This window comes from Amblyomma americanum, chromosome 4 (genome assembly GCF_052857255.1).
Source record: "Amblyomma americanum isolate KBUSLIRL-KWMA chromosome 4, ASM5285725v1, whole genome shotgun sequence".
Lineage (NCBI taxonomy): Eukaryota > Metazoa > Arthropoda > Arachnida > Ixodida > Ixodidae > Amblyomma > Amblyomma americanum.
Genome location: NC_135500.1, coordinates 162,432,677 through 162,446,762, shown reverse-complemented (window position 1 = coordinate 162,446,762; position 14,086 = coordinate 162,432,677). Strand labels below are relative to the sequence as shown.

Below are 14,086 nucleotides of genomic sequence, written 5' to 3'. Positions count from 1 at the left end.
GACTAAAGCCGCAATGCCTTTTTTAAATTACTACGCTTTGTGCAGTTCAAAGCCGAAGATGCGTGGCAGTGGGTTTTCTTTTGAATTACGGTCACAGCACATCAGTCAAAGTGAAAAAAAATATGAGCCATGCGATAAAACATATTGTTAAGTTTCCTGCCATGAAATATTGAGTATGCAACCTGGCAGTCACGCACTATTTACGGCGAGATGACTTCAACCTCAGGCGCCTGTGTTGTTTTATTTATTGCGCGTTGTGCAGTTCAGTCCAAACGTTGCATGGCAGTAGGTCATCTTCTCAATAGTGGTCACAGCACAGCAGTCGTGCCAGTAAGCCCCGTGGCTTGCGAAGGACTTCAGGTTTCTTTGGCGGCCATGGTGGCATTGGCCGCATCGGCTCTATTGGCCGCTTCTCCCTGAAAGCACAGCATTGACTGACAGAAATGCGAATTAAAGAAGAAACTGAGGCATCTTTATTCAACTCACTCTTCTTTCCCTGGTAAGACTCCGTATTCACGCAAGAGGTCTTGCACCAGACACTCCTTCTCCGCTGGCCGTAGGAAGCTGGAGCGAGCAGCGTTTAAGTTCTAAATAGGACAAAAAATTTACAGATTTAAAAATAAATGTGCGTGTTTCTTATATGTGCGAATTACAGCGCGTTTACTGTGCCCAATTATCATCCACATGCTGGCTGTTACATCACTGTGAAGCGAGCGCAAGTGGGTTTGATTCCTGGTGTGTAGAATAAATACGACAGCAGTGAGTCACCTTAACGATTGAGTACCGAATATTTTCCTGAGTAATAATAGTAACTAGGAGGATGGTTGTGCTACAGGTACTGTTCAACAGGTAATCTATCTGACAGGCCACTCTAGAGAAAAACGATAAAATATGTGCTTGTAACAGGACAAAAGTAGAGGTTATTTGCTTTAAAAACTCACCGCCCTTATTAGATGGGCCTCCGTCAGGCCAAGCTGCGTCAGAAAGTCGTATTCATCGTTCAATGTGCTGCCCGTGATAGTGCTGTCGTCCTTGCTTATGGAGAAGTTTGCGTTGTCCTCCGCAAACCTGCGCGTCAAGAACTATATGAACACATGGCCTCAATATACTCAAGTAAATTGGTTGGTTTTGTACAGGACATTCCTTCGACATAACAAATAATATTCACCAATTACCGCAACATCCGTTGGGTGTAAACTGAAGGATAAAATTTTGCATTCTATTTTACTCGCAGCACGCACCTTCGAGGTGCTGTCCACTTCACAGTTATGTACTTCGGCACGGTTTGCTCCCATTTATTACACAGACTAACATGGAAATGCCAATAACTAGGTGTTTTTGATGCGCGATACATCGTAACTCAGAGAACGAGTGCTGAGCCACTGGCACAGCTCCTATACGGTGAAAATCACTAATTGTCACCCAGCTTTTCGGGCGGCTATGGATCGATATTTTTTCCCGAGACATACCATGAGACATCGAAGATCACCAGTGTGCTTATCACTAAGAAAGTTGCGATTAGAATTTGTAAAAACCACTTTTTCCACGCATGCATTTAGAACCAGTCTCCTCAAGAGCGCAAAGTCTCACCTTTCTACACAGATATAATTGCTTCATACGTAGCCTATGCTTAATCTATATGTACAGAAGTGAATGCCTTTGCTAAATCGCTGAATGCAGTGTATTTATTAATCAACGGTGTTTGGTGAGGCACGCGATTTGTCAAGATTTTAGAGCCCAGCGGGTTTCATACTGGGCTGGGCTGTTTGTCTCCTTTTTGTCATCAGCATTTAAAATGTATTGAAGGGGAGGGGAACTAACAATCTCCGCCATCAGAAACTTGGCAGTTTTATGGATTTTATGCGAGCCCCAAAACAGAGCTTTGAAGCAGGCGCCTTGGATTTTATACGTCTGACAAAGGCTGTAAATCACCTTCCTACCACCAGGAAGAAGTCCCCTCATGGTCACTCACCGGGAAGAGTGGTGGAGTATTTTTCGAAAGAGTCAGGACAAAAGCCAGCAGAGCTATGAAGCATTATAGAATATGAGTGAGCAAAAACATCAGTTGCTCTTGTCCACAGCAGGAGCGCGCATATTGTACTGCTCCCGGCCGGTGCAGGAGCGAACGCGATCTTACACTGAAATAGAAGGTCAGACGAGTACACAGTTTTTGAAAAAAAAGAAAAGGAAAAAATTTAGTCCTTTAGCCACCTCCAGTTTTAATGCAGAGAATTCATCAGCTGCCTCACTCAAATTTCAGGATGTTTGATTCACCTAAACTACGTTTCATACATAGCAGGCCACGCAATCGACTAGTGCGGCCGATGAAACATAATTCTCCGTCACGCATCATTCGTTCCTCTCGAAGACTTGCTGAGTGTTGACGAAAACAGAGTGGCATAAAACGAAGAACTAGCATTAATAATCACGACTGAGACTTTGAGGCGCTCGGTGTTCGGACGCTTTGTCTAAAATCTTCTCTGAGTGTGCGCTACTTTTTTGCCAGGGATGGAGGCAGCGCAGTTCGCTCTGCCAGCCTCGTATCATACCGCCTCATGTCATTCTTACATCCCGAGGTCTTGATTAGTTGTACAATGCAAATGATGCAAGAGGTGAATGATGTGCAGGATGTTGCCTATCACAGTACTTAATACTTGATGGAACGAGATGTGTCTGAGATCACTTTGGTTGTATTGCGGACTACTTTTCCGGCGCGGACTTAGCTTGCACGAACAGGTGGCCATCTGTGGCAGCGTTGCGTGGTAGCTATGAAACGGAGTAAAGCGTCCTCTAAGCGGAGCGCCGTGCGCTTTCGCACATTTTTCCAGTCGTATCGCTGGTTCGGAGGCGTTGGCTCATCGAGCGTGCGTATAGTCGGCGTGCCACTGTCGTTCTGATCTTGACGAGTGGTGCAAGACTATTTCAAGAAATTTTGAGTCAACAGTTTATGAACGTGCATTTAATGTGACACTATACACAACAGAGATAGTGCCAACAACACAATATGGTAGTGTCATTGACCATGTTTTCTGTAGCAGAGTCTACTTAAGGGTTTTTAAACAGGCATTATATGACAGGAAAATACAGCAGCTATTTGTGTTTACACAGATCAGCCTAGTATCCAAGGAGAAAACATGAGAACAACAACAAGTTAACAAGTTTGCTCGAAATCAACAAATTACATGGTTGTGTTCAATCTGAGTTGCGTTGTAAGTATCATGAAGGATGTTCTCGCCCTTCATAGACAACCAGTGCAGTGGTTTCTGGAAAATTCTTTTATAATCCTTGGCCATAATAAATGTAACATTTTATACGGAAAGAAAAAATTCACAGAAGAGGCCCATTAAACAAATAGTTTCGATTTGAGAGAGCCAGGTAATTTTTTAAAAAGCCTGGTGAAAGGCAAGGAAAAACAGGAAATTATTAAATTTGAATTGAGGCTTGGAAAGTACTCATGTTCACTTTTTAAACACAAGTTTGACATGCAAGACTAGGTTTTGTAGATAGCCAGTAAAAATAGCAGGGACGACAGCAGTAGTGCATAGAAAATTTGGCCGGTGTTTACGCAGCAGAGTTCAGTGTGTTTGGGAAGGTGAGGGCATGAACGACGAAATGCGTGGTAATATTACAACTAATGTTAAGCTCAATGCTCATAATGCTTTCCCCAGTGTAATTGACCGTCATATTTTTAAGCTGAGAACATACTTAGGTTGCCTGTATAAGAGGAACAAGCATATTAAAATAAAATGATCAGAAGTAGTCACATAACCGGCCTCTCTAGCTTGCCGTGTTGTTTTTACATATTTTCCTGTTTTGTTTGCAACAGTTGATCGCAACTACTAAGCCGACGTATTGCACAATGCGTAGAAAGCCTTCTCATTTATAGATTTTCCTCAGTATAATTTTCCACGAAGGTTTAAATTATTCAACATTCCCCAGCTTTGGTGCGCCCAATGAACCAGGCATGAAATATTAAGTAGTTCCGATGCGCGGCCCGCGAAGTGTACAGTAATTGTATTATGCCAGTAAGCACATATGGGACAGAAAATTTGAAATTAATGAAACAGGTTGAAAAAAAGCAAATTACAGTGCAGCGCACTACGGAAAATAAAATGATTGGTGTAATGACAAGAAACCAGATGAGAGTACAGTGGTTTAGTGAAATAATGCCGGTAAGCCATACAGCTGAAACCAAAGAATACGCCAAGGACAGAGCATATAATGGGACTGAAAGAGAACCAACGGTCCCATTGGGTAACGCAGCGTATACCAAGACAATGGAAACACAGGAGGGGGCGGCAGAGAGTTCTTTTGGCGGATGAGGATAAGGCGTTTGTAGGGATAGATGACCGCAGCTAGGGCACGGCACGGCAAATAAGGAGGACTGGTCACACGTTCTAGAATCAGATGATCCTAATGTTTCCTTCTGCTTATTCACAGATAGGTTCAATGAGCTTTACAGAAAACATTTTCCTTTCCGAACTATTAGAGTGTCTAGGAAGATCAGGAAACCTTGGATAAACGATCACCTATGGTGTAAAATTAGAGTTAAGAATGACTTGTTCTATAGGTTTATACAGACCCGAGATATGGCTAAGCTGAAAGAATTTAAACAATATAGAAATTGTCTTAATAAAGAAATAAAGAAAGCTAAAAGTGCCTATTTTGAAAACTATTTTAATGCAATCAAGCATGACTGCAAGTCTACTTGGCGAAAACTCAATGATGTTCTTGGCCGTTCATCAATTTCGGGCTCGGTTAGCGAGCTAAAGATAAATGGCGCGACGGTATCTGGCCATGCCTTAGCGGATGCATTCAACGACCACTTTGCCAATTTACCTGTACCAGCATTACCTAATCATGATCATGCAAAGTCCCTCAATAAAGAATATCCTAGTAGTATTTTCCTGAATCCTGTTACCCCCAATGAAGTGTACTTAACAATGATGGAACTAAAAAATTCAACCAGTTGTGATGTCTATGACGTGAAAATCAAGCCCGTAAAGTATGTCCTCGATGTTATATCACCTATCCTGTCATACATTTTTAATTTGTGCATAAGCTCTGGAGTCTTTCCTAATGACATGCAAATAGGAAAAGTACGAGCTATACACAAGAAAGGTGATCATAACAATCTTAATAACTATCGCCCAGTTTCTATTCTTCCCGTGTTTTCTAAAGGGTTAGAAAAACTTATTCTAATACGCTTTGAAACGTTTTTTGAAAAAATGAATAGCATAACTGATTCCCAGTACGGTTTTCGGAAATTTCGATCTACCCAACTTGCCTTGCTTGACCAGAAAGAATACATTTTAACCAATATAGATAGTAAAAGGTATGTAGTAGGCATATTTCTGGATTTTACCAAGGCATTTGACTACCTCAACCGAAATCCCCTCCTCGAATAATTAAAAAATTACGGTGTTCGCGGGCTACCATTTGAGCTAATTAAATCATACCTCTCAAATCGCGTACAATATGTTGAGCTAAATGGTTATTCTTCAAGCGTGACTTGTACTAAATCAGGAGTCCCGCAAGGAAGTATCTTGGGGCCATTTTTATTTAATATATACTTAAATGACATTGTGAACGTGGATATGCAGACTAAGTTCGTCATCTATGCCGATGACACTAGCATTTTTTGTGCTTCCGATAAATGTACAGAATTGTTTAGCACTGCAAATTCCGTGTTAGCTAAAGTAAGTGATTGGGCAAAACACAATGGACTAATAATTAATAGCCTGAAATCAAAAGCGATCGTTTTCCGCGCGAAATCAAGACTAGTTCCGTCTGAGTTAAGACTTAAGTTGAATGGTTCGGAGATAGATGTTGTCGACGAATTTAAAACACTAGGGGTTATTTTTACAGAAACGATGTCCTGGAACAAGCACACAGAATATATAGCCTCAAAAATCGCGAGTGTAGTTGGGATTCTCCACAGAAACAAATATTTTCTACCGAAAAATGTCATGATGCTTCTATACAACTCTCTTTTTCTGTCTTACTTAAATTACTGCATACTCGTGTGGGGAACGACCACAATGACCGGTATCCAGAAACTTAGCAGACTACAGAGTAAGGCAGTTAGAGTCATTACACACTCTGCCCATGATTCTAATGTACAGCCATTATTCCACAAGCTGGGCCTATTACACATTAAAGAGATGTACAAGTACAACCTATGTCTCGCATTAATTCGAGAAAGGAGGCAAAATAGCACAATCCTAACAAAATTAGCACAACTAGCCGTTAAAATTTCGTCAGGTCACTTCACAAGAAATCCAGAATACTGGAAAGTTGGCTCCTGCAGAACAAATTACGCTGCACAAACCCTAAAACACCGCATTCCTTCGGTCTTAAACTCCTATTTGTCTGAAGATGTAGACATTTTAGCGCTGAATTCTACGCAGCTAAAGAATATTTTTCTTCAATAAAACGCAAACTGTATGTAACCGCTATTAATATTGTATAATTCATAGAGATGTTCTGTTGTTAGTCGTGAAATCTGATGTATCACTTTTTCGGTAACCATGTTCAAATTCCATGTTCAATTAACCATGTTCAATGTACCTTCCTGAGATTTTTTATTATTTTTTATTATTATTATTTTTTTTTCATGTTTTGTTGCCATGTATTGTTACAATAGGCATTTCTTCATTTAGTCGTGTCAAAACGACTGTTCTTCTGACATGCTTTTTGTTGTTAAATGTTTGTCAAGTGCCACCTGTCGTTTTCATATAGGGGGGCGGGGACCAGTCAAGCTGCGGTTGCAGCTTTTAGCCCCGTCTCCCTCCATCTTTTTTTTGATGGAAAATAAAGTTTATCTTATCTTATTAGTTGGAAGCTTATGGGAAATGCGTTTGTTCTGGAATAGCCGTAGTTAGGGTGATGATTAAAATGATACGGGACATTATCTTCGAAGCCAGTGAATTCGTGGACGACCCCCTGCGACTACAAAAAAGCCATTATTGCTACCTGCATGGTTGGTTTGTAAAAAGCTCATTTATGAGTGCTGTCGAGTTCAAATTGTGGCATTCACTGAAGAGCAGTTGACCAACTAGTGCTCAAACTTACACTTGTGCATTGGCGACAGCCGATCAAGTGAAAAAGGAAGTTGCCATTCGACACCTCTCTCTTCCTTTCAGAGGTAGGAATGGTTTGAGACACCGCTACTGTGTCTTGTATATTTTGTTCCTTAAGGTACTCACCTAACTATGGAATGCTTCCCGGGACCAAGAGGGCAGCCGCCGGTAAGTACGCTAGAGTATGGGCAAGTCTCAAAGTGGAGGTTCTTCTCTCGAGCCATTCTATACGTGTCCCCTGTGGGATCCTGGAAGACACGATATCCGTGGCCCACTCGGTCGCAGTACAGCTTGAGCATGGCGTCCCTGACTGACCTGTAGTCACCACTTTCGCCTGCGTGCGCTGTTCTGGGTATTCCCAACTGCTTTGCTCTCTGCACAGAACGCCGGCGATGGTACAAGCGTGTTAGCCCATTTACTTATCGAATAGTTTTGTACATCAGCACACTTTCGCATCTTCCGTACTCTTAGACATGCCTTTAACCATGGCATTTACCGAGTCGCGAGATTCCCCTTTCCATATCGCCATTTCGCTTTCGGCGTTCGACCACCATTCACTGCCTAGAAATCTGAACTCAGTAGAACTCCGCGGTAAATCCAATCTACTAATTTGGTGCTTTCTCGTTGTTATACTGCCATGGACTTGTATTTTATCGGCTAACATTTGGAAGCATTACAGAGTTTCGCCATTTGACGCAGTCTATGAGAAGGCGATCTTTAGACAATTCGCAATGTCTGTCATTCATTCTGTCACCATATATTTTCTTTCGGTTTCAACATATCCCTGAGTCACGACTGGCCAGTAAGGCATCATCTTTACCGAAAGTGCCAGGTTTGAACCTCGGTGGTATAGTAAGTCCGGTATTCCTTCCAAAGTGACACGCTAGTATAGTTTAGTTTAGTTTATAGGGGTTTAGGGTCGCAAAGTGACTCGGGTTATGAGATACGCCACAGGGAAGGGCTCCGGAAATTTCGACCACATGGGGTTCTTTAACGCGCACTGACATCACACAGTACATGGGCCTCTAGAATTTTGCCTCCATCGAAATTCGACCGCCGTGGCCGGGATCGAACCCGCGTCTTTCGGGTCAGCAGCCGAGCGCCATAACCCCTGAGCAACCGCAGCGGCTAGCATCTGAAGGCTTTATTCTGTGTTAACCACGCACTAATGCTGGAAATCGATGCTATCTGCTTCTTGTTACCCAGAAACAGTAGATGTGGCACTTGACGGCGACCTGCGCTGTGCCGAGCCGCATTTTGCTTAACAGAGCGTCGCATAGAAGTAGCCGTTTTACATTGCGTAACAACTTCCTGATGAAAACTTAAACGGTTGTTGATGATAACACGAGACAATTTTGCAAAAGTTGTTGCGTTAAACTTTCGTGCTGTGCCCATAAACAATGACAGCTGATTATATAACAGACGAAAACAGTCCCGAAGTGATTCCTTTGACGAGATGGTGACGCCTCAGAACGGCGCACAGATGTATTAACATTTATTAATGCGAAAGCATTTCAAGTCTCATAATTGGCGTGTCATTAGTGTAACTTCATGCTTTGCGTTCGATTCTACGTTTTGCCACTATGGGAAAAATACTAGCAGAAAACGTGGGCAATGCGCAATTTTTCTGAAGACTGCAGTAAACTACCGCTATAATCATTAGTGTGCGCGTGAAATTCGCGTATATTTTGTACATCCTTATTCCCAGAAGCAAAATAGGAGCGGCTGAGGGGGAGAAAAAGGTTACTGCTTTAGAGCACTTGCATGAGCGATGCGCCAACGAACACTAATGATTTTATTCTAGGAACTGTTTTCACAGCAGCACCGCTCGGATGCGTGTTTCAAAGTACACGAGGACCACGTGTCGGAAAGAAAGTTGTGTGCCTGAAAGGATGGTGTGACAGTTAAGCTGACTAGATTTAATGCAACTTGAACAAAAACAAAGTAATAAGATTGCCTCGAACAAATTATCATTGACAAAAGAAAGCCTCAAGATGACGCATTCATTACCTTCGAACTTCCTAACATATATCCTTGCGAGAAGTTATTAATGTATTAAAACCAAGGTTTTACAGTGGCAGGAAAATAAAATCACGACGTTTCGCAAAGGATGCCACTGGCTCTTGCGTAACGAACAGTGGATAGAAATTGAGTTGATTAACGTCCAGAAGCGACACACGGGCTATGAGGGACGCCGTAGTGGAGGGCTCGGGATTATTTTAGACCACCTGAGGTATGACGTGCTCACGAAACACACAGAAGACAGGCGTTTTTGTGTTTGGTCTCTATCGAAATATGGTTAGCCGCGGCCGGGATCGAACACGCGACCTTGGAATAAGCTTGCCGAACGTCAAAGCCAGTAAGCCACCGCGGTGGGTAAGAACGGCAATTACAGCCTCGGTCATGCACATTGTTGAATTGAGCTGCAAGAAGAAAGTGTATGTCGACTAACCTCATACACTTTTATTTCCCCTTTTGTGAATTCAGGAATTCGTGCTTCATCTTTGGCAATATCTATTCCGACGACTCCTTTGCACTCGTATTCTTCGCAGAGTTTTAGACATTCTGCAGACCACTCTGAAAAATACGATTTTCATTAGTGAAAAACTAATTTTGTGCCCCATTCTCTATGTTTCCAGATCTAATAAATGCACAGTCTCTCGTTAGCTGTGATAAGTTTACTATGACACCACGAAGTCGAAAGTACTCGCACGCTTCACTGGCCATAGCAAGCTGCTCAAATCATCAGCAATCTCAGGAAGAGGATTATTTACACAAGCCCATGAGCATATTTTCATACCGTCGTTTCCTAGGACACACGCTATAATCGAGCGCGCCATGACTTTGAAGTCATGTTGTCCTCTTTGCAGCCCACGGTTGACGGCTTCGACGACTTGTCTGACCGTGACATTCTTCTCCTTCGAGGCCAGAAAGTGAGGGGAATAACGGGCCTCGAAGTACGCAACGCCCTCTCTCGCCTGATCCTCACACAACTCGTATGAGATTCGCTCTACCGCTTCCAAGTCGCCCCTGCAAGAAAAAAAACAATTAAAAAAAGTTCACTTTTATACATGTGTCTCAATACTGCCTACATGGATCCTTAACTGAAAAATAAAATCGCACTGAAATGAAGGTGGCATGGACTAAGAAATACCTAGCAAAAATTAAATTTCTCAAATGGTAAAACTTTCATGCGCCATTAGCTGGCATGGGTGTGTGTCGTTGGTTATTTAGAAGAAATGGTCATCCTAAAATGTGAATGTGTGCTAGATACACTGAAACTAAAAAGTTGTAGTCGATAAGGTTAAGTCAAAACGCAGAATGAGGAAACTTCTGCCTTGGCCACTTATCGGGCTGTTCTCGTGACAATTTCCACAAACGTCACGTGATATTATGTTTTAATTTATGCAATCGTTAAGTTCCGGAGATTACCACTGATTAAAGTTATCTTCATAATTTGAAATATCAGCAACGATAAGAAACGCGGGGAGGAGGACAGTTGGCAAGGTACGGCTGGCTGCACTTGTTAAAGGACTGCACTTTTAGCCATTCCACTCAGGAATTTAGGTACTCACACAACCGTAGGCATGAAGACCTCGAAGCGATCGAGAAAATCTTTCAAGGTTGTCGAATCGACTTTTATGAGTTTCAGTCGAAGAGCAGCAAGAGAAGGAACGCCCAGGTCAATTTTCTTTTTCCTGAATATAAAAGAATATGAGCCAAACGCAATAGTAAACAAAATGTGAACATGAAAAATAGCACAATATGTGCAAGAAAAGGAGGGCGTTTTTAGCCACAGAGCGCTGACCTCAATAAAGCAGTGTGATAAAATGGAAAATTTTTTAGTGCCGCGTTTAGAATTGTTCTTCTAGATGGGGCGGCACTTTCGCCTAAAACAACGTAAGAGCCTCTTAAGGTGAATTAAAAATCTGCTAAAAGTAACTACCACAATTCTCTAAATGAACTCGATGTGAACTTGCATTTGTACAATAGCAGCTTCCCATTTGGTAATATGTTTGTCGGTTTCGAGAAATCACTTGAAAATGTACCTCGCTCCCGCGTTTTACATAAAGTGGGTCGATCAAATTTCAGCCACAAGTTTTTAACTAGATACAAGTTTTCTATCCGACCACATGCAGTTTGTATACGCTAATAGACATTTGCCTTCTTTTTCCGGCGCTCTTTTAGGTGTGCCCCAAGAAGTTGCCCTTGGCTTCTAACGTTTTCTAGTTTACATTAATGATCTACCCGCTTTATCATACTATAGCGCGTAACTCTTCGCTGACGACAGTGTACTGTACCATGGTTTTACGAACTAGTTAGATTTTCCTGCCCTCGAAAATGACCTGCATACAACAATACTGCGCTACGTGGCTTATGTCTCTGAATACCTCTAAGGGTCTACTGATTTCTTTCCACCGACGTGGAAAATGTAACTTCTTTGCAAAATTAACGATAGCGCTACAGCTTCTACCAACTAGTTGATGTATCTTGGTGTTCACCTCGCTAATGATATATTATGGGCTAGCCGCGAATGCCACATAATTATTTTCTCGAACCAAACTGTTGTATACCTCCGCCGTAACCGGTTCGTTGCAACTTTTTCTGTAGAACTACTAGCATACACAACCTTTGTGCGACCAAAACTTTAATATGCCCGTGCATTCCTTGAATCTGCTCTTGAATCTGTCCAGAATCATGCCGCTTGGTTCATTTTTTCAAAGTGTTCGTACTACTCCATCATCTCCACCCTAAAACCCAAATTAGAGCCTTTTTCTCTCGCTTCTAGCCGCCGAATTTCACGCCATTACCTGCACCGCAATGCTTTTCATGCCTCACCCCGTGACAGTCACCTCATTCAGCTGCTGCATCGAACCTCTCACACGGGTCATCCTAGCAGTGTCATCCTCCACGTTCCCGCACAACTTCGCTCCGCGAGTCATTCTTCTCCCGCACCACGCTCACTATTGAAATGACCCCTCTATCCATCTAGCACTGGTCCGTGGTTCCGCTCGCTTCTGGCAGTAAAGTTTTCTTGTTAACTCAATATGTTAAGCACATTTTGAAGTGAAACTTTCAGAAAATTCAATCTCCTAATAACGGGCTAATATTGCGCAGCTCAACTTCAAGTAAACTAGAAGAAAATGTTGAGTTTGCACAAATGCAAATTCTTGAAGACACCATGAGGCACCGACAATACGCTTGCTGCTATTCAGCATATGAAGCTTCGAGTTCAGTCTTCTCTCGAGCAAGTCTTTCAAGGCTCCTTGCAAGTGAACCGTTTATTGTAACGCTCTTCGGTCAATCTGAAGTCGCAGCCACAAAATAAAAATAGCTAACGCAAGCCAACCAGGAGATTACCGAATTATGCACGTTACGCAAGACAGCTGCTATTCGTCAAGCGTGATGTCCGCGTTCTCTACGCACTTTTTGTTGTCCCAAGTGAGGCCACGCGGCTCTGCTCAAATTCAGAGCGACATGTTACTTACCGAGCCAGCTCCCATATTGTCTCCAGCCGTATTGAGCCATCTAGATGGAGATGCAGCTCTACCTGCATCAGATAAAAAGACAGCATTTTCTCGATACCAAGACTTTTTTTTTTAGAATATCTTCTCAAAAATGTTACACTGGCACGGAATATGCTGGGTAGTATGGTGTGCTTAATTTGTCACTGCGCCATTGCAGCGCAGTCTTGTACAACAGTAAATTTCACAGCTCAGAACTCTGGAGCATGAACTTAGAAACGAGCTTGAATATCTTTACATACGCTGACCATGAACACAGAAATTAATAACTTCGCATTTAGTTTGGAAACAAAAAATTTAGGAAAATTGTGAAAAAAATGTAAGCAGAGCAACATCGAATGGTCATTATACCATTCTAAGCTACCGAAGCCAAATGCATTGATTTCTGCATGTTTCCACTTTGAAGATCTTGATCCAAAATGAACGAAAAAATACAATGGTACCGGTGGCTGCGTATCAGACTACCGTTACATTGACATTGCATTTATCAGATGACTCTAATTTTTACCTTGTGTGGTGCCGGAGCATGCCCAAAGTGCATAACGTGCAGCAGTGTAGTAACACATATGTTTCCATACATACCCTTTAAAACCGCAAAACCACATACTTTGGCCCGTGGTCTCTCATTAGCACGGGGAGCACATAGCTTACGTTAGAATAAATTTGGAGAGGGAAGTCGCTTACCCTTGTCCGAGGAATTTTGGATGCATCAAAGTGTCGAAGAAAACTCATCTTGTTGATGCGCTTCAATCAATGGCAAAGTACACGATTTAGAACTTCCACAGGCGGCCCCAAGGATAATTTGTTCAAAACCGTGAGCGCTTTCAGGGGCTTAGTAGTGAATTAAATGCGACAGGAGCCACGTCGTAATTTGTTGAGGATTACCGACAGCGTTCGGAGTTTCGGGTAGCTGTGAATCTCAAAATCCCCTTCCTTGCTCTAGTTGGTGGAGCTTGTTGAGCAACAGTTATTTTTTAGGGATCATTGCAACCTTTCTTTCATGTGCACCTGTGCACACCCGGGTCTTTGCCTCTATGAAGAGGGTGTCGCATGCGGGCAATAAAAAATATCAGAGGCTTTGACAATAGCAAACACCTGCAGCCGCACAAAGGGAATCGCTTGAATGTTCGAAGCTGCTTGCGTTTTCCTGCAGAGAGAAAGCACGTCGTACAAGAAATGGCGAAACATGAATCTTGTCCAATAAACACCAATTCTAGAAGCTTAAGACCTAGACAAAAGGCGCTCGAACGATAAAAAGGCAGAAAAAGTCAAATTCTGCGCGGCGCTTATATTTGAGAAAAAGGAACCTTGCACGAAATAGTCTAGCGATGCTCACTTATGAAACGTATGTCGCACGAAGTAAGCTCATAGTCTGCGAGATGGCTAATAACGATACGCATGGCTTTAGTTTATTTCTCATGAAATTTCAGTGAACGGAAGTGTTTTATGGTTTGTGGTTTATGGAGGTTTAACGTCTCA

General features: G+C 42.4%; 1 protein-coding gene across 2 annotated transcripts; it reads right to left on the bottom strand.

Annotated features, from left to right (window-relative positions):
* Positions 1–231: 231 nt before the first annotated feature.
* On the bottom strand, positions 232–13,643 carry LOC144128604 (adenosine deaminase-like). Of its 2 annotated transcripts, XM_077662135.1 has the most exons (9): positions 13,292–13,643; positions 12,572–12,633; positions 10,658–10,780; positions 9,883–10,112; positions 9,535–9,659; positions 7,209–7,456; positions 942–1,068; positions 487–587; positions 232–416 (listed from the first exon to the last, which is right to left on the bottom strand). In XM_077662135.1, exons 1-9 carry the CDS (start codon positions 13,337–13,339, stop codon positions 299–301), a joined length of 1,182 nt encoding a protein of 393 aa, XP_077518261.1. In that variant the 5' UTR covers positions 13,340–13,643; the 3' UTR covers positions 232–298. The 2 variants fall into 2 exon arrangements, with proteins under 2 accessions (XP_077518261.1, XP_077518262.1); XM_077662136.1 differs by lacking the exon at positions 10,658–10,780.
* Between the last annotated feature and the right edge of the window lie 443 nt (positions 13,644–14,086).

Bases quoted from the DNA above. Each gene is read 5' to 3' on its own strand.
- LOC144128604 (XM_077662135.1), bottom strand. From the start codon at position 13,339: ATGAGTTTTCTTCGACACTTTGATGCATCCAAAATTCCTCGGACAAGG. The intron at 10,113-10,657 runs GTGAGTACCTAA...TTTTTCTTGCAG, and splicing joins GTCTTCATGCCTACGGTTGT to GGGCGACTTGGAAGCGGTAG. The intron at 7,457-9,534 runs GTTAGTCGACAT...CGTTCTGTGCAG, and splicing joins GGGAAATAAAAGTGTATGAG to AGAGCAAAGCAGTTGGGAAT.